Source organism: Juglans regia, chromosome 11, assembly GCF_001411555.2.
Source record: "Juglans regia cultivar Chandler chromosome 11, Walnut 2.0, whole genome shotgun sequence".
In the NCBI taxonomy this organism is placed as follows: Eukaryota; Viridiplantae; Streptophyta; class Magnoliopsida; order Fagales; family Juglandaceae; genus Juglans; species Juglans regia.
Genome location: NC_049911.1, coordinates 26,915,216 through 26,937,464, shown reverse-complemented (window position 1 = coordinate 26,937,464; position 22,249 = coordinate 26,915,216). Strand labels below are relative to the sequence as shown.

At 36.2% G+C, this 22,249-nt stretch overlaps 3 protein-coding genes and 1 long non-coding RNA gene across 7 annotated transcripts; 3 read left to right on the top strand and 1 right to left on the bottom strand.

The window, feature by feature from the left end:
• The first annotated feature begins 1,376 nt into the window (after positions 1 to 1,376).
• Positions 1,377 to 4,155, top strand: LOC109007741 (UPF0047 protein YjbQ-like). Its single transcript, XM_018987551.2, has 7 exons — positions 1,377 to 1,748; positions 2,299 to 2,359; positions 2,450 to 2,544; positions 2,628 to 2,661; positions 2,772 to 2,826; positions 2,927 to 2,969; positions 3,871 to 4,155. Exons 1-7 carry the CDS (start codon positions 1,539 to 1,541, stop codon positions 3,940 to 3,942), a joined length of 570 nt encoding a protein of 189 aa, XP_018843096.1. The 5' UTR covers positions 1,377 to 1,538; the 3' UTR covers positions 3,943 to 4,155.
• Positions 4,156 to 4,348: 193 nt separating this feature from the next.
• Positions 4,349 to 5,366, bottom strand: LOC109007742 (putative calcium-binding protein CML19). Its single transcript, XM_018987552.2, has one exon. The coding sequence runs from the start codon at positions 5,106 to 5,108 to the stop codon at positions 4,539 to 4,541; it is 570 nt and encodes a 189-aa protein (XP_018843097.1). The 5' UTR covers positions 5,109 to 5,366; the 3' UTR covers positions 4,349 to 4,538.
• A 4,094-nt stretch (positions 5,367 to 9,460) lies between these two features.
• Positions 9,461 to 15,432, top strand: LOC109007702. 3 transcript variants are annotated; one of them, XR_004802794.1, is made up of 4 exons: positions 9,461 to 9,579; positions 12,074 to 12,206; positions 14,246 to 14,344; positions 14,498 to 15,432. It is a non-coding gene; the product is annotated as an uncharacterized LOC109007702 (long non-coding RNA). The 3 variants fall into 3 exon arrangements; XR_004802793.1 differs by lacking the exon at positions 9,461 to 9,579 and having other exon boundaries at positions 10,679 to 12,206; positions 14,498 to 14,794; positions 14,945 to 15,432; XR_004802792.1 differs by lacking the exon at positions 9,461 to 9,579 and having other exon boundaries at positions 10,679 to 12,206.
• A 1,264-nt stretch (positions 15,433 to 16,696) lies between these two features.
• Positions 16,697 to 21,952, top strand: LOC109007743 (histone deacetylase 19-like). Of its 2 annotated transcripts, XM_018987553.2 has the most exons (7): positions 16,697 to 16,850; positions 17,560 to 18,090; positions 19,546 to 19,986; positions 20,584 to 20,814; positions 21,120 to 21,190; positions 21,285 to 21,342; positions 21,505 to 21,952. In XM_018987553.2, exons 2-7 carry the CDS (start codon positions 17,563 to 17,565, stop codon positions 21,598 to 21,600), a joined length of 1,425 nt encoding a protein of 474 aa, XP_018843098.1. In that variant the 5' UTR covers positions 16,697 to 16,850; positions 17,560 to 17,562; the 3' UTR covers positions 21,601 to 21,952. The 2 variants fall into 2 exon arrangements, with proteins under 2 accessions (XP_018843098.1, XP_018843100.1); XM_018987555.2 differs by lacking the exon at positions 20,584 to 20,814 and having other exon boundaries at positions 16,706 to 16,850.
• The last annotated feature ends 297 nt before the right edge of the window (positions 21,953 to 22,249 follow it).

The window sequence follows — 22,249 nt, the reverse complement described above, 5'->3', positions numbered from 1 at the left end:
AATATATAAAAAGGGATGCCCAGACAACATCAAAAAAGAAGGACGAGAAATAGACATATCAAAAAAGAAATCGATGGAGACAACATAAAAAGGGTCAGCGACCTCTCGAGAAAGATAACGTCTCCAATAGGAAGAGCTCTAACCTTCTCTATACACTGAGATATGAGGATCTATAAATGACTGTAAACAGATATATTATAGCGAAGACTTCCCTCCCCAAACCTTCATAGACGTAGGCATGTTACTGAATCACGTAAATCTTAGTGTTCATCTCTTTTTACTTTTCCTGCACTTATTTTCTATTTACCGTCATGGACATACGAACCACCACTGTACAACCACACCAGAACACTGTCGGAGTCTCCAAATAATTCACATCGTGGCACGGTCTGCGTAGAGTTACCCAGGCCCCGAAACACGACATCAACATAGTATTTTGTTTATTTTAACAAGATCAAAATAAGTTCCTAAGTTATTCTTTTATGCCAAACAATTATATTAAATGCAATGAGGAGTTAATCACAAGTATTTTGAATAAAGCTTTTTCTCAAACACTTACTTTGAGCAACGTTATTAAGAAACAAATTAAGGTTTCTTATGTTATTTAAGCTATAAATATTTTATAGTGTAATTTATAACTTGCATATGATGCATGATGGGATCAATTTATATAATCCGCGTAAAGGTCCATTCATTAAGTTCTTAATCAAATTATTTTTTAACTAGTTTTTAATCAAACTTTAAGGTCTAGAGATAGACATATAAAGTGGATCTACTGATGACAATATTAATATTGTCCAATCAATTCACTCAAACAACTATAAATATCATGGAATTCATTTCATGTGTTTATTCATTTTTCAATCCATATAATCATATCCCCATCTCTCTATTCTAAAAGAAATTATATTTGTAGTCTTAGATTGTACAACCTTGCACACTTCATTTAAAAAAAAGTGAATAAATTTAAAATTCACATGAAAAAAAATATTTTTTAATAATAGACTCATTTCTTTTAAAAAAAAAGTGTGTATAATTTGCAAAATTGTATCTAGCATTACTAGTATTCTAAATTCTCCACCAAACAAAAACTACTATCTTTTCTCTTCTCTCTCTAAATCCAAAACATCAACTCCCATTTTTTTGTCAACTTACCCTTTTAGGGCTTAACACGATTTTTATAATGTTTTCTTTCGTGTTTTCTATTGCAGTGGAGAATGATAGATGTCTTACATTTTGAACATCTTCTGGCAGCACACGGACAGGTTGTATCACTAAATTCACAGGCTCCCAAGCTGCTGAAATATGCATATTACATTTATATATCTCTAAATTCTAATAAGTATTTATATCATAAAATCATAAAAAATCTGAATCCCCTAAAAAAAATGCAAGGTTGGAATGCCAGCAAGAAGTAAACCACACAACAAAAGCAAATAGTAGGAGGCGTGGAATGTCTTTTGCCCCTTGTAATCCTGATCCGCACCCCACGCCTGGAACATTCTTGGGCTTGGTTGGAGTTGGGTGGGCTTGCAACCATGCAAACATCCTCCATGTTCTCGCCTGCGAAGCCTACCTTTGCTCCACTTCGCGTGAGGTCTTTGTACACACGTCCGACACCGAGCACTGCAAACGATCCCAGTTTGATGGCGGAGGCGGCGGCGGCGGCTGGGGCTGCTCCTAAGTGGGCTCAGAAGACCATAACCCTACCTCCTCAGAAGAGGGGCTGTCATCTTATCACTCCTAAGGTACCATAATCATTTCACCATCCAGATTCGTCCCCCAAATTTATCTTAGCAATTTTGTATATGTAGCAGTGAATAATCTTTGATACTCCGCCGGTTCTTTTTGTCGTTTTTGAGAAGGGTCTGTCTGTGTTTCGGTATATGGAAGCAAGCATTAAACACCCAATAAGCATAACCACATTGCATCCAATTTCTGTTTATGAATTTCATTTCTTCTGCTGCTAGGGTCTGAATTTCGGCATTAGTCGAACGTATTGGAGTTTAGTATCGCTGAATTTGTTACCTTGACCTGGAAACCTTAAGATAATCGAACAGCCTATCATCACTTGATGTGAAATTTATCCGAGACACAGATTTTCAAAAATCAAATATTTTTTTTGAATTCTACAACCATCAAACACTCTTGCCACAGTTTCTAGTTCAAATTGAAAGCAGCCCTCCAGAGGGAAAATCATAAAACATCACCCCCATCATCCTACTCATACTGGATGATTTAATGATTTATCTTTTATATTACTTCCAATACCGGTGACGATTTTTCTTGAAATATCAGATAAAGAAGGAAATTGCTCAAGATCTGTCAGAATTTAAGTGTGGCCTTGCTCATCTCTTCTGTAAGTAGTACGAGAACCATCTCATAATTGTCCCTTCTTGTTCAGTGTGGATTTGTTTATTGGAATTATCTTTTATTTTAAAATTTTCAGTACAGCATACAAGCGCTTCTCTTACCATCAATGAGAATTACGACTCTGATGTTCGAGATGATACTGAGACATTTCTCAACAGGATAGTCCCGGAGGTCTGTTTGTGTGGTTTAGTATTTCATGCAAGCATCCTACTTCATCTATAAGACCTTATGTGGTTTTGGGTATCTTTTTTTAGGGAAGGTCTGCACCTTGGAGGCATACCATTGAAGGTTAGTAGGCTTTCATTCTTGTTATTTTGGTTTCGATTTCTAATTCCATGAATACTGTCTTTATTTTTTTCACTTCTCCCTGTTGATTTTGAGTTGTGTAACTTCTGCAGGCCCGGACGACATGCCGGCACATATCAAATCGTCAATGTTTGGCTGCACCCTGACGTGCGATGATTTTAGATTTGTAGTTAGAACTTAGAACTGTTCATTTACTCTGAAGTTTTATAGTCTGCTTTCTAATCAATCTGTCTTAATTCTTATGCAGGGTTCCAATCACAAATGGACAGCTTAACATGGGAACCTGGCAGGTATATGACAGTAGTCACTAAAATTTTTTTTTTTTTTTATAAGTTAGTCACTAAAATTTCTTTGGAAGTTATAAATGATCAGGAGAATTTTCACATGGATGCTTTTGATGATTTGAATCTAACAGTATGTTTCTGGAAAATTAGTTGCTCTAGGACACACGAGTTTGATTTTTATTAGATAAAGCCAATGGAAAGAAGAAAAAGTGAATTGAAAATATTAAAGAGACATGATTGGGGAATCAGTTCCAATCCTCTCATGCATGCTTGGCTAATGATAAAGAAGGTTTGCACAAGCCGTAGTCTTTTAAACTCAGTTAAAATCTTATTGCTCTTGGTAAATTTCTATAAGGATAACACAGTCTGAGATATAGATGAAAAAACTGATTTTTTTTTTTTTTTTTTTTAAACTGAAAATATTTCCTCAAATACGCACAGAAGGTAAATGGCTCTGATGGTGTAACGTTAGAGTTGGCCTTTTTCTGGACCTAGTTTTGTAGGGCTTTTGTTTTCCAAATAAGTGAAGTTTTGTAGGGCTTAACTTTATCAAAGTGTAAAGATGCGACTTGTTTTTCAGTCTATTGGAAAAATCTATATTAGAAAGATCATAAAAATGTGGGCAGGGATAAAACATCACCAAAATACTGCAGGTCATGCCAATAGTCTTCGACTCCTTGGACTATCTGGCACCACCACCCACTCCCCCAAGTAACCAAGAGGTGTAGAGTGAGCTTATGTTTCAATCCCGCATATCCTCACATAAATCATGTAGCGCGTGCATAAGTACTTTAGATCTTATCTAAAACATCTATTATTAGCTCTATAAGCCATTCGATTTTTTCCTGCAATATTATATATAACTATATCAGAGTATGTTATAGTTCCTTCTGCTATTATGCTTCAGGGGATATGGCTATGTGAGCACCGCGACAACGCTACTCCACGCAAGGTTGTGGTTACCCTCAACGGGATATAAGCCTCTAAACTTGAGAGATTCCTGTTTCTTTACTTTTCCTCGTGTGCATGTAAACATGTCCGTCTGACATGTTGGTAATAGGATCTTAGCGATGTGCCTACCCTGTTACTTGGTTTTAAAGTGATAAAGCTCATTGAATATGACATCTGAGTAATGCTAGTGATTCAGACTATTATGGAATATAAAGGCTCCAAACTTCAGAGATTTCTGTTTCTTTATATCCAACTATATTTTAATTTTCCTTTTTAGCGGACGTTAAGTATGAAGATATATATACTTGGGGACCCAAGGCTAGATATATAGACGGTAAGGTTTATATAAATGAGTGAGAAATATATATACTTCTCAGCCTTCATGGTTGAAAAGTTTTGTTCAATATTTTTGAAGATCAGAGGAAAAAGAGAGATTATATATAAAGAAGCAGTGATGATCACACGTTCCATTAACGAATTCAAATTAACCAACGTGAGCAGATTATTTTACAAGCCCGAGGAAGTCCGGCGGCATCGACAAATGTGTGCAAAAGAATGAATGAAATGAAAACAGTCACAGGAAAAATAAAATATTCTTGCTGATCAAGATCGACGGGGTTGGATTTAGCGCATCATAATTCTGAACTCTTCAAAGTTGAGAACGCCGTCGCCATTGAGATCAAACGTTCGGATCATGGTTTTGCAATCGTCAACGGACTTGGAGTCACCAAGTCGGCTTAGCATCCTCTTCAAGCTCGTGGGAGTGATGCACCCGGACCCTTCCATCTCATACATGGCGAAAGCCCCTTTAAGCGCGTCGTTCTTCTCCTCTTCTCCGCTTGCCTCCAATAGCTTCTGGAATTCCTCGAAGTCCAGCTGCCCATCCCCGTTCAAATCAGACGAAGTTACTACTACTTCTGCCTCATCCATGGACATATTCCCCCCCACGGTGCTCACGCAGGTTTGCAATTCGGCAGGAGATATTTTACCATCCCCATCCTCGTCAAAGTACTCGAACACCCTTTGAAGCTCGCTGCAGTATTTGCTCGTCTCGGAATCAGTTGATGAAATAGAACGTTTATCCGTCTTTCTTGAAGATAGTTTGCGACGTAATCTTCCCAAAACTGATTTCGAAGACTTCTCATCCATCGAAGGAGAAGGAGAAGGAGAAGCTGCATCGTGTTTAGTTTCCATGATGAACCTTCAAATGCTGTTGCTAGAACAAACTAGATAACTCTCGACTTTCTGTACTTCGTACGTGCACCTGAACTTGTGAAAATTTAGTTGAATGAATGGAAGTTGGCCTTGCTATATATAGAGAGATAATGGGAAGTTGGGACAAAACGAAAACAGGGAAAGTCCAAGGAACAATTGAATAACAAAGAAGAGAGCATGCAAAGATGTCATGTGTAACGTACGTGGATGTCTTAACGAGTTATGGGATGGATATGTTTGTCAGCGACTCATGAGGACGCGGTTTTAATTAGCTCGACTCGCCGCCCTATGTCGTGATTTTCGGCCGACTTGCCAATTATTTTTTAATATCCAGCGGTGACGGGAGCGCGTGAGGGAAGCTTCGGCCTGCTCACGGAGGAAAAGAAATACGTTTTTAATTTCCCTCTGGGCGGGCACTTCAGGAGTTTCCTCTCCCAATCCTTTCTTTTGACTTGTTAGGGGACGACTTTATCATAATTGTAGACGTGGCGACAGAACAGCCGTTGCATTGTTGGGGATTATCTTTGGGGAAAAAAAAAGGTCAGTGATTTGTGTATTTTAGTATAATATAGTATTGGAAAATAATTCAAGGTAGCGGAGGGAATGGGATCTTTTCTACGTCAATGTTGCCACTTCGCTACACGTGGCATCTTTGCTGAAAAACCATCAGAAACGACAGGGTCGGTTCCGTACGTGCGTAAGAGTGAGATATGACATGATTCTGGTGAGACGGAGATATTAGAGTGGCCTTGGAAAAAAGAATGGGGGAATAAATTATAATCACAAGTCACAACACGTAAAAAAGTACAAGGAACATGACTCCTCGGTGGGGTCTGACTCTATAAGCAAAGAGACTTCTTGGAACGAAAGGATGGCTTTCCGTACGTTTGTTTTTGGACAGTTGCAATTGTATTTATAATGTGAAATAATTTTTACAAAGAGATGACCAGGACTCTATACTCCATAACTAGTCCTGGTCCTAAATTTCAGATATAATTTCATTTTCTTGATCACTTTCAACTTTATTCTTATACTAGCAGTGGGTAACGTCCAAGTGACGTTTGCCCAAATTTTTTTTTTTTTTTTTACCTAGTGATTAAAGAAGTATTTTTTAATGATGTTGTAAATTTTTTATTTTTTTAAAAATTGTTTATGATGATTAAAAATATATATGAAAAAAAAAGAAAAATAAAAAAAGTGAAATATACATTCAGGACATATTTTCGGATTATAAACTAAATTTGATAGTTTATGTATCATATGCTATTTAATATCTGAAAAATATTTAATAATGACTTAAAATATTTATCTAAGGACTTAAAAGGAGGGGTTGAGATTAATTTCTTAAAAATATTTAATAAAATTTGATTATTTATTTAATGATGAAATATTAGTATTTTATAAATTAAATTTGATAGTTTATATATGATTTGTTATTTATATTTTAATTATTTTAATTTTAAATTAGTTTAAATCAGTGTTTTAATAAGAAAAATTATTTATATATAAATTTTAACAAGAGAGATTATTTATTATAGTAATAAATATTACAATTTTATAATTATATCTCTAAATTTTAATAGAAATTATTTATATAATTTTAAAGTGTATAAAATCTGCACAATTTAAACAAATTTTAGATCCCAAACGTTGTATTTTACGGTAAAACCCCTGTATTTTACGATAAAACCTCTGCCCCTCTCTCTTCCTCCCTCACTTTTCTCCCCCCCGATCTCTCTCTCTGTCCTCCCTCTCCTTCAGCGTACGCCGTAAGCTCTCCCCATGCCCAATTCCTCCACTGCCCAGCCCGGAGCCGCCGTGCACCGGTGAGTCTCACCGCCCCTTCCACCGGCACCACCTCACTCCGGCGAGTCCCTCCACATCGGTCTCCCTCTCTCACGCTCTCTCTTCCTCTCTCTCGGTAGTGCACAACCCGAATGGGCTTAATGTTGCTGCGCCGCCGTGTGCCGTCCTCCGATGCCACCACCTCCACGGTAGCCTCCCCTGCCATCGGCCATCCTCCTCCAGCGAGCTCGGCCTCCGTCTCCCTGCCGTTTGCCCCCAGGAAGTCCACCTCTCTCTTACACGGGTTCTCCACACCCACGGCGGAGCTCCACCTCTTCTGGCTACCGCACCACTACCGGGACCTCCTTTGGCCACCGACCACCTCTCGTAGCCATCCCCACGTCCAGCCGAGCCACCATGCATCCTCACCTCTCTCACACTCTCTCCCTCTCACACACGGCCAGTTTCCCCTCCACCACCGTGATTTGTCTAGTGATTTTTTTATTTTGTGGTAATTTTGTGGTGAATTTGCTGTATTTTGTGGTATTTTTGTGATGAATTTGCTGTGATTTTGTGGGGATTTTGCCGTGGTTTTGCTTTGAGGATGCAGAGAGAGGGACGCGGTCTTGCCTTATTTTGCCGTGGTTTTGGTTTTGCCGTGGTTTTGTGATCACTTTGTGGTATTTTTGTGATGAATTTGCTGTGATTTTGTGGGGATGTGGGGATTTTGCCGTGGTTTTGCTTTGCTATGATTTTGTTGGACGGCACTATTCACTACTGTTCATCTTATACACGCTTTTAAGTATTAGGAAGATAAATTTGCTGTGAAGATATTCTTCTCATCTGTAGCTCTACATTGAGTATTATTATTCTTATCTTATAATCTATCTTCAATTGTCTGATCAATAGGTCCCCCGCAATCTCAACGGTAGTTTTACAGACATTGAGATTGTCACGAAGAGAAGTAACCAGCAGATAGTTGCTTTGCGAAATGAACTTCACATTCAATGCACGAGAAGCAACTTAGATCACAAACTACCGTATGGAAAAATGGAGTTTGCGGTAAGGTACGTATACGTAGTTCCTATTAAAGGGCCACTATTTTAATAGACCTAGTCTATTAAAAGGTCACTATTATGTGATAACGAGGGAATACAATAAAAAATAAATGTCCGATGAGAAGAGAAAGATGAGCAAAAAGAGAGATAAATGACAGATACGCATAGGAGATAAGACAATATCAGAAGAAGTCAGGTGTCAAGAAAAAAGTGATAAAGATGATAAATGAAGAGAAAAACAAGTCAGACATGCAAGAGAAAACGTAAAAGGTATTTCATCACCATTCCAAAGGGCTGGAATAAAAGGGATATAAGAGATGAGACTGGGTGGATTTCACGAGAATATGGAGTACTATATTCAACTTCAGAATGAGAACTCTAGGAGATAATCTTCTCCGAAAGAGAACTAGTTTTCAACCTCCATTGTAAAGAGAGATCGTGAATGGCTGTAAATATCCATATCATAGTAAATTTGTCTTCCAAACGACCCGTAGACGTAGGTCATGTGCTAAACTATGTAAATTTATGTATTTTCATCTTTATTTATATTTTTTGTATTTATTTTTCATTTATTACTACGGATGTATGTATGAGCATAGTATTACCATTCTAGGTTGATCTCAAACCACCTCATCTAATTTTGGACTATCTTAGTATGCCGAAATTACTCTTTACCCCGTTTTGACTTGTGCAATTTTTAGTCATTAACACCTATGTTACGGAGAGTGTTGGAGCCGAAGATGTCAAGGCCAATTTCATGAAGAAGTGAGGTTATCCACTGAATTTCAATTGCTGAATGGGCAATCGCTCTGTATTCAGATTCCTTATTGGATCTGAAGTATTGTATATGTTTTAAAAACTCTTACATTATTTTAAAAGATTGAATTGTAATGCATACGTTTTAGTTTTTTTTTTTTTTTTTTTGTCCTATTGATATTGGAAGATTCATTTCCAAATTAACAATATCATAGATAGCCAGATTCAACGAATTGATTTTTGCAAAATTTCCATTATATTGCTAATTTTCTTAATCATGCAAATTGAGAAATGCTAGATTTACAAATAAATATTACAAAAAGACGATATATTAAATCTTTTTTATATAAAAAAATATATAATATGAGGTACCACAACTATTTATTTATAAATTTTGCGAGATAGTATTTTCAATAAAAATTTCTGGTGCATATTACTCTATTGAGTAATAATAAAACTACAATTATTTTATAATTATTGTATTCTTCAATTTAAATCAATTAATCAATGTAATTGTGACATTTAAAAAAAAATCTTGCAATTTTACATAACTATGCTTTATTTTGAATAAAATTGTAGACTAATTACAAGCTTATTAATATTTTCTACTCTATCAAGACGGCTTTCCTTGCCCCAAGTACGCCCAAATCAACCAACCGCTCGTTTTTGTGCGCTACGGCTATATTTTCACGTAAAAAGCATATGGAAGCCGTATACCCAAAATCCCGAAAATAAAGTTTCAAAGCTTGCAGCCTCGTTCAGTCTGGCAGTGGCAGCGTTAAGCTTTGTGTTGGGAAGCAGCGTACCCCAAATACATCCGTGGTGGCCTTCAAAAGAGAGCAAAAGACGGGGTAATAATTCAGTCCTCTCTCTGCCTCGCCGTTCTTCTTCTTTTCCGGACTCCTCCAGAGCCCTCATCTTTCCGTATTTCCTCCCACCCGGACAAGGCAATATTATATTTTTTGTTCTTGAAATCCTTTTCCGGTTTGTCTAATTTGAATGCATCAGGGTTCATCTGCTTCACTCTCATGTTACTTTTCAACATTTTTAAATCCCCATTATACAAAATTTTGTAGCTAGCCATCATAGACGTATTTAATTGGCGATTATTGCTTCTGTTGTGCTTTCCACATATATTACTGCTTAAAATAATATTTCGTTTTCAATTGCTTTTTTCCTTTCTCTTCCGGACGAAAGGTTCCCCTATGAACTTGGTAATGGAAGATTTAGGTTTCACAGAAAGAAGCATAACACTTGGAAACATCATACTTCTATACTGTGAAAGAATATAGCCTCGTTTGGTTACGCAGTTCAGATGAGATAAGATGTTTTGTTGAAAGTTGAATAAAATATTATTATAATATAATTTTTTAATATAATTTTTATTTTGAGATTTGAAAAAGTTGAATTGTTTATTATATTTTGTGTCAGAGTTTAGGAAAGTTGTAATGATTATATGAGATGAGATGAAATAGTTTGGTTTTGTGTAACCAAACCAGCCTAAGTGAAAGTGACCTTTGACCCCGACCAGGATTGCACCAAGTTGCTTCGGTCATGAGTAATGCTATATATAGTCATGGAGTGTGCAAGCACCATGCAGTCTTTTTGAAAAATAGTGAGATCTACTATTAGAAAATTAATCTTTTTTCATGTGGTTCTCATATTTATTCACTTTTTTCAAAGTGATTGCACAGTATTTGCATACTCACGACTGTAACTATCATTTCTCAAATAATTACCATCTAAGTTTCTGGTTCGGCTCGTAAAATTGTAGTAGTCTCATTTTGTCGTCTGGAAAAAAAACTGTATAACCTGTAATCTGATGGTATGGCGTTCCTTTTGGTCAGTCTTGGGCCAGTTTCTTGTTCTTGTTGTCGTGATTAATCCCCCATCTTTACCATTAATTATGAGCAATCTGAAGCTTGAAGCATGTTTTTTTTTTTTTGCTGGGTTCTTTTCCGGTTCTGTTGAGATATTTGCATGAATTACAAGGATCATTCTTTTAGTTATCTTGCATTGGGGGTGGGGTGTGTCTGCATTTGAGTGCATAGTCTAGATTGTGAACAGGCTTCATGTAACGACCCAAGGAAAGGCCAAGTTATATCTACGCTTGTATTCCGAAAGGACCGATCAATGTTACAATTAGAACCCCTCGAAATCATTATAATTTACTTGAACTTTCTCGCCCGGCATATGTGGAATCTCATTCACCACCTTTTTGTTATTTAGCCAAGTTATTAAAATCTCTTCCCTTAGATCTATAACGTCCTCGTCAGGTCATTACTAAGGTGGACATGGCTCAAGCCTCATTCGGCACCCTTCTATACCTAGTCCAAGGTATTACATGTTATCTAGAGATCCACATTGCCTGGCAGAGAAAATATCTTGTGGTTTATAATAATTTCAAGGGGTTTCATGGGTCATTAAACTTCTTCCGAACAAAAGCTTTTTCATGTTTAATAATATATTGATTCTTTTATTTGTTGTTGTCTTAAAAGGCTTGTAAGAACAGAGCTTTGGATGAGGTTGTGTTTATAACTTATTGGGTTGCGTGTAACTTACTAGTAAACAAGAAAGGCTTGTATATAAGATGATTGACTAAGAAAATTCAATTTTCTTTCCTGATGCTCTCAAGACGTTTTTTTTTTTTTTTTCTCCTCATAAAAGGGCAGGAGGGGTTAACTAGAGGTGACTTCCTTACCTGGACGTAACTATAGTAGCACCCTACCTGCTGAGAACTGGATAGGAGGGGCCTAGAATGAGGGAAGCTGCAGTCGCTCCCTAAAGTTGGGATTGAGCCATAGCTTAGACCACAGCTCCACTAGAGAATTCAATAAATTGTTAGGCAGCTAATACTAATCATCTAAGGTGAGTCCATAGTTGGATTCGAACCCAAGACCTAGTACGTGCCAAACCACTTGGGAGTAACCCAAGGATCATTGAGCCACCACCCTTGGTGGTGGTGCTCTCTAGACTTTGTCTAACTTCTTTTACTCCTTTTATTTTTCGGTGAAGCACTGTCATTTTCCACAAGCAATTTTGGTTCAGATGAGCCACATGCAGCAAGTAAGGCCTGGCAAGATGTTCTTGAGAAACAAGATATAGATGTATCTTAAGTTCTGAACTTCTGCTTCACCCAAAGTTGTATCGACGAAAGCTGAAAAATGGATTGCATTATCCTATTTTACCAAATAATGTACCACAAAATAGGTATGGACTGTATGGTTTATCCAGACCTAAAAAGCTTACATGTAAAGATAGGGCAGGATAAGATAATACCTGATTTTGATGAGCATGAATTTGACATGGGGCTCACTTGATTTGGTCAAATAATGCTTTATTTAGTGGCACAATCAAAATTGGAAGAAATGCACATGGAGGAGAAGGATGTCCAGAACAATCTGCAAAGAAAACTTCGTGGTCAATTGCTTTTCTTTGGCATCACTATGGGGCTGCTGGCTGAGATCATCAATTCAAGGTAGTTCTTCCTGCAGAAGCATACAGTGCCATTAAAATTTCTGTCTATTTACCATAATAACATTCAATTTAGATTTCTGTGATGATTGAAGATATTTCAGCCCTTTACTGATTGTCAGGATTTTTCTAGTTATAATTACTGGAAGTTTGAAGCCATGTGCTTTATACAGGTTTTTTACAAATGTCTGGGATTCCTTTGGACTGACATATGATGTGTCATTTGAGTTGAATCTGTTTGATAGACTAAAATTGGGGTGGTATGTAATATCAGTAACATCAACTCCAGGCAAGGTGTGAGTTCAATTTCAATAGAGTTGCACAAAATGGTTTCTTGTCATTTCGGCCGATTTATTAGTTTGGCTGCACTAAATATCCATGTACATAAAGTTGTTGATGCATGCAAGTGTTCGCACAACAACAAGGTTACCCAAAGGAAGTTGGATAGGGTTAGTTGCTATTGGAAATCTTCATATTACTTAATTTGATTGCTTTATTTAGGTAACAAACTCCAATTGAAGAAACGTGATTATTTCCAGCTATAATGAACCTTTTCAAGTTTTAAAATATATTCCCCTTCCCAAGGTTGGCTTGGTGGTTCCTAACTTCCTACATTAGTCCAACCCCCCAAAACCCAAAACTGCTGTGATCATGTGTCGAACCCAAGGTTTCAAGCATCATATAACTCTATATTTATTTATGGATTTTGATGATAACAAAGGAATTCAAGTATAAAGGAGTTTCAAGTTGTTCACAAAATGGAGTCAAGGACATCAACAAATCAAGCATGAGCAAGCAAGGGAACAAGCTTACAAATGAAGCACTTAGAATATTTTTGTACATCTCTTTCAAAATTCGAAAAAGGTTTAAGGCTCCAAGAATCTTTTATCATGAAACATTAATTTTTATTTTTCACATGTGTATGATATGTTTAAAAGTTTGAAATTTGAAAATTTGAAAAATGATTGATTGTCATTTTTCACATGTGTATAATACGTTTGAGAGTTTGAAAAATGATTAATACTCTTTTTGACATATGCAAAAAGTAGAAGCTTTTGGTTTTGAAAATTTTGTAAAGTGATTTATGCTCTTTTTGACACATGCAAAAGGTAAAATTTTTGTTTGAAAATTTTGAAAAATGAATGATATTGTCTTTGATAATTACGAAAGAAGAAACTTATGTTTGAAATTTTTGAAAAATGAATGATTTTCCTTTTTGACATTTGAATCTTTTTAAATTTGAAAATGAAGACTCATATGCCTTAACACTTGTTCATTTTGAGAGAGATATAATTTTTGCTGTATTGCTTTCATTTCATTCAGTGAGGAGTGTACTCTAATAACCTATCCACTATCAGCTTTTGTATAAATAGTAAAAGGATGTGTGTAATCCTTGTGAGTGTAGTAGGAGTTCTATACAGAAAATAACTGAATCACCACTCATAAGGTGATTGTAAGTGTAGAAGGTGCTTTATATGAATTCTTTGAAGCAGTACTGTTCAAAGGTGTAATAGGTTGCTATCTCTACTTGAAGAAGGTTGAATAGTAAATTTGTGAATCCTCTATGGGTAGCTTAAGACGATGACGTAGGCAGTGAGACTGAGGGTACGTTTGGATCCCAAATACATCTCAACTCATCATTATAACTTTTTCAAATTCCAACACAAAATATAATAAATAATTCAACTTTTTCAAATCTCAAACTAATAATAATATTAAAAAATAATATTTTAACAATATTTTATTCAATTTTTAACTTTCATCTCAACTCAACTCAACTCAGTTCAACATTCAAGTGCAGTCTGAATCTCGTTAAAATATTGAGTTTACATTTCTCTCATCCTTGCTCTTTATATTTATTGTTGCTTGGTATTCTGTTGACATTTTATATTGTGTATTTGATTTATAATTGTTAATTTTTTAAAGCAAACCCAATTCACCATTCTCTTGTGTTAGTCTTCTGAGCAACATCATATGTCCTGGAGAATGTCCTGGGAATAGCAAAGTATACTATTTTTGCTTAAATTCCTTTTGTATCTACAGGCAAAACTGATCCTTCTAAGATATGAAGCTGAAATTAAGTCAAATGCCTATTGGCTTGGATTGTTGGGCCACTTGCAGGCGGCTTTTGTTCCAAGGAAGGTGAAGTGGAAATATTTGACATTCAATGACCTATCCTCGATCAAGAAATAAACTATAGATATTAAGTAGATACTTTGCCGTTGAAAGTAAAAAATAATTATTCTTTTTCGCAATGGAAATTAGAATTTGCCTTTTATGATGATGTTTGCTCAGGACATATCATGCATCAAAGATCTTATACCACAATATGAAGCTGCCAGCATCGAAGACCTTGCTTATGATCAGTTGAAAGTAGATGAGAATTCTTTATGTTCATGTGTTGGGATTCTTGGGGCTCAGGCTGGTAACGAAATTACCAGTGAGGATGAATCGCATGAAGGCTTTCCTGGAGTTATTCCCATGGGACGTGTTTTATCTACAATGTCCCGGCCAGCCTACAGCATGAGCTTCCTAGATCACACTTTCTTTCTGTCTTGCTGTCTTCTAGGGAATATATATTGAACATCGAAGGTATGACTTTTAGTTCTCTGTAAAATGCATTTCTATATCTCCAATAACTAGCTTTAAGCGCCCAAATCCTATAGTTCTCTTTATATCATAATCATAACCCCATGAAGCAGTATGCTTATGTTTACGAGGAAGTGCTTGCCCATTTTGTAGCCATCATCGATCAGGGTATCTTCTATTTATTCTGATCACCAAAACCTGACATCCCATGGTCTTCTTTCCTTAATGGCATCTTGTGACCTGAAGCAAAAGACAAGATGATGATTATGATGAGCACTAGAGATTCATTCCTTACAGAGTATGAGATGCTGTGAATAAGGTCTCAGTAACAAAATAATGTAATCATAGACAGCTGTGCTTGATCTTTTTGCAGCATCTTGACGTGATGAAGGAACAGACAAACCTTTGCCAGCTCAAATTACAACAGACAACCCCGAGTGCTGCAGTCGAGTCCAATTTTTTTGTTAGTGCAGTCATTTTTGGTCTAGACTCTAGAATATGTCACATAATCAAAGCTTTACCAAATTTTCGATATATAGTTAGCTTTAGATACTATAATGATGAGATTATTGTGTGAAACTGCCCCCTTTTGAGCTGGGTAATAGGAGGCAAACACATTTTTGGCATTTGTCAGATTTACTTCCCAGAAAAAAAAAAAAAAAAAAAAAAACATTCAGATTGGCATGGAGGGAACCTATGATAACCTAATTCATTGCCTTTGGACTTCTGGCATTCAAACAGTCCAAAGTGATAACCTAATTCATCAAGTTCTATTATACTATTTATTATTATCAGTTCAGAGCTATTTGATTTTTTTTTTTATACAAAGGGATGGAGGGTTTGAAGGGTTTCAAACCCAGATTTTTCATTTTGAGAACTGGGTGATATGCCAATCAGACTCTTGGCTAGAGCTATTTGATGTTGATCCAATATTAGTGATATTATGTAATTATCAGAAAAGGAATCAGTGTGGCTTTTTTTGTTATTGTAATTGGTCTTCTCAATTTTTTGGCTAGATCAACGGCGGAGAAGACTTGAGAGTCGAGACATCTCTCTCTCTCTCTCTAAATTTTTGTTTGACACTTTCAGGTCCAATAATGTTTTTCCATAAAGCTTTGATTTGTAAAACTTTTTGGTTTTTTTCTTGGATATTTATTTTTAGTAATGTTAGACATAAGTTTTAAGTAGATAAGTTTATAAAAAAAGTGGGTCTAACTAGAAAATGTAGTGCATTTTTTATGGTGGAGTTTATTTTTTATAAAATAACTGCGCGAGACTTGTGTAAATTATTACTTTTTTTTTTTTTTTTCACTTTGCTTCTGTATTCACACTTCGCATAAAAAGATTCTCTCAATTTTACATTATATGAATAATGCAAAATATGAAATATTTTAATTATTTCGTTTTTTAAGACATATTTGAATAACAAACAAAATGAGCAAAGCCAGAGTTTAGACATTTCAACTGCTTGAACTATTAGTGACAAAACAAATTGGGGTTTCAAAATTTGGTAAAATATAAGACCTCGTTTGGTTACATAATTTAGATGAGATGAAATGAGATGTTTTGTTAAAAGTTAAATAAAATATTATTATAATATTTTTTTTTAATATTATTTAGTTTTGAAATTTAAAAAAATTAAATTATTTATTATAATTTTTATAAAAATTTAAAAAAATTATAATAATCAAATAAGATAATTTGATTTTGTAAAACCAAATTAACCCCAAGTATATTTCTGAAAAAAGCTTTAGGGAAGGGTAAAGGCGATGTGATAAAATCATAATGATTTAACTTAAAAATAATAATTGATATTTTATTTATTATATAGGATATAATTAAAAAAGAACAGAGAAATCAGAAAAGAGTCCAAATAATATAAAGTCTTGTTAAAAAAGTATTCTTATTAAACAAGTACTTCCGGTGTCTCGCACCGTTCTGTCTGAGCAGCAATAGAAAAGTAGTGAGGAGGAGAGGCTCGGCGGTCGAAGTCGAACGCATCTCTCGAGTCTTCGCTTTCCTTGTCGGCAGCGCAAAGGGTCTCTCTCTGCGTGCGCTCGTATGTATACGAGTTTTATTCTCCACTACATTTAAGCTGTTTTTGTTTTTGAATCTCTAATGTTCTTGATTTTATTTTTTTGCACGTCTTCTCGAGAATTGCTTTTTCGTTCAAGCGTTCGATAAACACTTCCGCCTTTTATTTAATTTATCGCACTTTGGGTTTTTTTTCGTTTTTATTTCCTCTTTAGATTATAGATTATTGTGCTACTTTCCTTCTCTGTGTGAATTAGTCTTACACTGAGCATACAACTTCTCATGTTTTCTGCTTTATTTGTGCCTTGAGACCGACTTGTGTTCTTCTTCGTCTTCTATCCGAGTGATTAGGTTGTAGGGCTCAGTCTTAATTAGGTGATGAATCATGAATGCGCTTTCACGGAGTAATTGCCAACCTTTATATCATATGAGGATTTATTGTAGACCTTTGTTCTGTTTCTCATAATCAGGCGAGTCGGGGAATATGTACCCTAGGTCTTGGCTTCGTACCTTCAATGCCTGACCTACTCGTTACTTTTAAAATCTGTTTAATTTATCTATTTTCTGTCATCTATTCATCTCAATTCCAAAAGAAGGGTTCTGAGTGGAACCGATTGCGGCTAGTTTTCTTAAGTGGAGAGTTGGAATCCGTGTTTTTTTCTGGTTTATTTCTTTGGACTCTCTCTATTATATACACATCGTTTGATTAGACTTCATCTCTCACCTCTTCTCAGATCATGGAAAGCGGAGGCAATTCCCTTCCTTCTGGGCGAGACGGGGTGAAGAGAAAAGTTTCATATTTTTATGATCCAGAAGTTGGAAATTATTACTATGGACAAGGTCACCCAATGAAGCCGCATAGGATTCGAATGACACATGCTCTCTTAGCCCACTACGGTTTGCTTCAGCATATGCAGGTCCTGAAACCCACTCCTGCCAAAGATAGGGATCTTTGCAAGTTCCATGCTGATGATTATGTTAGCTTTCTTAGGGCTATCACCCCAGAAACTCAGCAAGATCAACTGAGGCAGCTGAAGAGGTTTAATGTTGGTGAAGACTGTCCTGTCTTTGATGGTCTTTACTCGTTCTGTCAAACTTATGCTGGGGGTTCAGTTGCTGGTGCTGTCAAACTGAACCAAGGAGGTTCTGATATTGCCATAAACTGGTCTGGTGGGCTGCATCATGCCAAGAAGTGCGAGGCTTCTGGATTTTGTTATGTGAACGATATCGTCTTGGCAATTCTGGAGCTTCTCAAAGTACATGAGGTTGGTCTACTTTCCTATTTAACGGAGTATTGTTTATTTTGGTGCATGCGAATGGGACCTAGTCTTTATTTTTTTCACTGTTGAGTTACTTTGGCACCTTGTGGGGGCTTGAATTCACAAACTTGATAAATTTCGTCTGAGCTGCTACTCATTGGCATTAATTGTCGAATGTCTGGATGTGAAATCATAAATAATCGGGGCAAAAACTCATGTTACTATTATCATTGTTTCTGTTTCTATCTACAGAACTGGAAGAAGGTTGCTTTCTATGTTATGTTTTGAGATGTGTAGCTTTTCTGTAGCACGTATAAAAATGTTTTTATCTAAGTTTTGTTTGTTGTTGATCCATGTCATTGTTGTTATTGCACAATTGTTATTATAACTTTAGAAGAGTTGCAGAGCTCTTTTCCCGTTGGAGCTTTCCTGTTGTACTTTCTATTCCTTTTGTTTTTCTATTTTGAGATGAGTGAGCAACTTTTTTTTCCCGGGGTTGAATGTTATAACCTAGTCATCAAGCCTGAGTAAATTGATATAATATTGTGTGCTACACACACTTAATATGCAACTAATGATGGTACAGTGTTTTTCCATTGCTTTGCAAGAATTTTAAATTGCTCTCCATCTACTTTGGCCTTCAGTACCACTTTTGGAAAAGAAAAAAATCAACAAATCATGAGCCTTTTCTGGGAATTTATCATCAATGTTGCATTTGATTAACTATGATTCATTAACAAAAATGATAGCATTGCTAGTATCATCATTATCACTGTAATAATACTAATGACAATAGCGATAGTAATAATAATGATAATAATAATTAGGAGACTGAATGCTTGAGGTACCGTCCACTAGTGTGTTTACATGGTGTGGAGCGATCAGTTTTTTTTAGCAAGTTAATCAATTCCCTAGGATGCCTTCACAATGATATTTGAGTAGTTGTACCGCAATATTTTTCTTTCTTTCTTTCTTCTCTCTTCCAGGATGTCTTCCAAATGTTTAAAAAAAACCAAAATTCTTAATTCTTATAGTTGCTTTTGGATATGGAGTCGTAGTGTGAAATCAGATCTAGGACCTAATCAATCGTGAGGTTTCTTTTGCATAATCAGTCATTTCAGTTACAAAATTTCTGTTTCAGCTATGTTTGAGATGAAGTGGTTCTTGAATTAATTGATTACTGACAAGTGGTTTCATTGAACAAGGTATAAAATGCTGCTTATATGTAAGCTTGTGTGACTTCCATTGGCTGCTGAAACCAATCATTTTAATTTCACGATCACCATTAGTTTTGCTGTCTTTAGTTGGCAGCTTGGATTCTAAGGTTTTAGCTAGTTGAAAAGGACTTTGCGTATTTGTAATGCAAACAATGATTTATTTTTCTACTAGCATGCAAAATATTATTTACTGATTTCTGCCAAGTAGTCTGGAATATAATTCTACATTCTCATATCAATGCAGCGTGTTTTATATGTGGACATTGATATCCACCATGGCGACGGTGTGGAGGAGGCTTTTTACACAACTGATAGGGTCATGACGGTTTCATTTCACAAATTTGGAGACTATTTCCCTGGTACGGGTGACATTCGTGATATTGGATATGGCAAAGGGAAATATTATTCTCTCAATGTACCCCTTGACGATGGCATTGATGATGAGAGCTACCAGTCCTTGTTTAGGCCAATAATAGGGAAAGTGATGGAAGTTTTTCGGCCTGGTGCTGTGGTTCTACAATGTGGTGCTGACTCTCTATCTGGTGACAGATTAGGGTGTTTCAATCTATCAATTAAGGGCCATGCGGACTGTGTCAGATTTATGAGATCTTTCAATGTTCCGCTCCTATTGCTGGGTGGAGGTGGGTATACAATACGAAATGTTGCTCGTTGCTGGTGTTATGAGGTAATCTATGTTTTGATGCAATTATTAAATGTCCTTTAGATGAACCTTTATACCTGATTGATAGAAGAGAGCTTAATTTTGGATGTCTAGTTTTGGTTGCTGCATGATAAACACATTTAACTGATACTTCGTAAAATGCTGCAGGATGGCATATAATTTTGGAAACACTAGTCTAATTCTAATGTTACGAAATACGTGCAGTATGATTTACAAGTATCCTAACACTGAGGAGCGTATTGGAAAATATAATGGAAATTTGAATTTGTACAAATTTTTTATTTTCTGAGTGTTGCATTAATCATGCTTTTGGGGTTTGATTGTCCTTAAGCTGCATTCTTGAATAGGCAGTTCTGTTCCGTAAGTTGGTCTTGCTGCTGTTGCATTCCAGGTCTCTTTGGGTGGAAGTTCAATATGTAGATTCTTGACATTTGAATGAATGAGAGGCAGAAATTTTATATTGATGTCTCCAACCACATTAATAAGTCATATGCTTGCTGTATAAGACTATTTGCTTGTATTTTGTTAACCTCCTCTCCACTTATATATATATATATATATATATATATATATATATATATCATATTATCTGTTGAGCAGACAGGTGTTGCACTTGGGATGGAACTTGATGATAAGATGCCGCAGCATGAATATTATGAGTACTTTGGCCCAGAATATAATCTTCATGTAGCTCCAAGTAACATGGAAAACAAAAACTCTCGTCACTTACTGGAAGAGATTAGGGCAAAACTTCTTGATTATCTATCAACGTTGCAACATGCCCCAAGTGTCCAGTTTCAAGAGCGACCACCTGATACAGAGCTTCCAGATGTTTGTCTTTGCATCTCCTATTATCATTACATTGCTATGAAGTCTTTCTTATTTTTTTTCTTTTCCTTCATTGTACTGGGTTTTTATTTTGTTAACTGTTGTGCCCTTGTTTTGTTATTATTATTATTTTTCGTTGGGAGGTGGATGGGGGAAGTAATTGGGCTGTTTGTACCCTAACAAGAATATGACGTGTAGTTGAAATTTTTCAAATTTTGAGTTCATGACCACCCTGGTGTACGGTGGCATCGCTGCTGCATATGTAGAGTTTGCATGTAAGTTAATGGCTGGAAGTGTTTTGTATTCAGGTGGATGAAGATCAAGATGACGGAGATAAAAGATGGGATCCTGATTCTGACATGGAGTCTGATGACGACTGGTATTCAGTTTCTTGTTGTTCATCATCATCTCCTCCTCCTCCTCCTCCTCCTCTGTCTCGAGGCTGCTAACAACTGTCTTTCTCTGTCATACAGTAAGCCGTTGCCAAGTCAAGTGAAGAGAGAACACATCGAACCTGGACGCACAGACTCGGTATGTCCAGCTCTATCATCTTTTTGCGCTGTAATTACCAAATTTTTTCTCACAATTCATTGTTACGTTGCATGCATGCTTCAGTGTAATGTCTTTAATTTGGAAGAGTCCTTTGAGTCAACACCCTCCTTATGGCAATAATTAACTACTTTTCATTTTCAGGCAACTAATATGATGGCAATAGATGAGCCACGCATCAAAGTGGAGCAGAATAACTCAAACAAACCATCCGATCAACACGCTGAGACGAACTCATGACCAAGGATGTCCAGCATTCCTCTCTGACGTGCAATATATGTTCACTTGTAGTTATAGTGGATTTACTCAAGGCATTGATACACTGCTTCTATGATGTGGGTGTTTGAAAACTTCTTTATGAATGAGCGTGAAATGGTCCATTGGAAGCACGAGCTATTAGTTCTTGCCATCTTTGTGCATATTTCAACGATTGTAAAGTTTGAGTAGCAGCAGTACATTATAGCAGTTTTGGGTAGTATTTAATGGATCGACCATGATATTGTTGATGATAGGTCTATATGATGATGATGGTGGTGATGATACCGACATTTTCTCCTCTTTGATCAATTATTCTTGTGTTTATCGTCTTCAATAGGATCGTGTAATATGCTTTTGTGGTCTATTATCACCACTTTTGTCGTGTGCACACTGACTAAACTTGCATTGCACAACATTATGGCAGTTAGAAGTAGTTGGCTCTTTCTGGCCAGGTGGTGTCCAGTAGCTGTGATGAGAGAGAGAGAGAGAGAGAGGTGGCTCAGTTATTTCTTGTTTTTTTTTTTTCGGGGTTGTGTGGATGGTCAAGACGACATCGTTTATCACTTGTCCTCCAAAATAAACAGAGATTTGGCACCAAAAAGGCACCGTTCTTACATCTTAACAGCAGCCC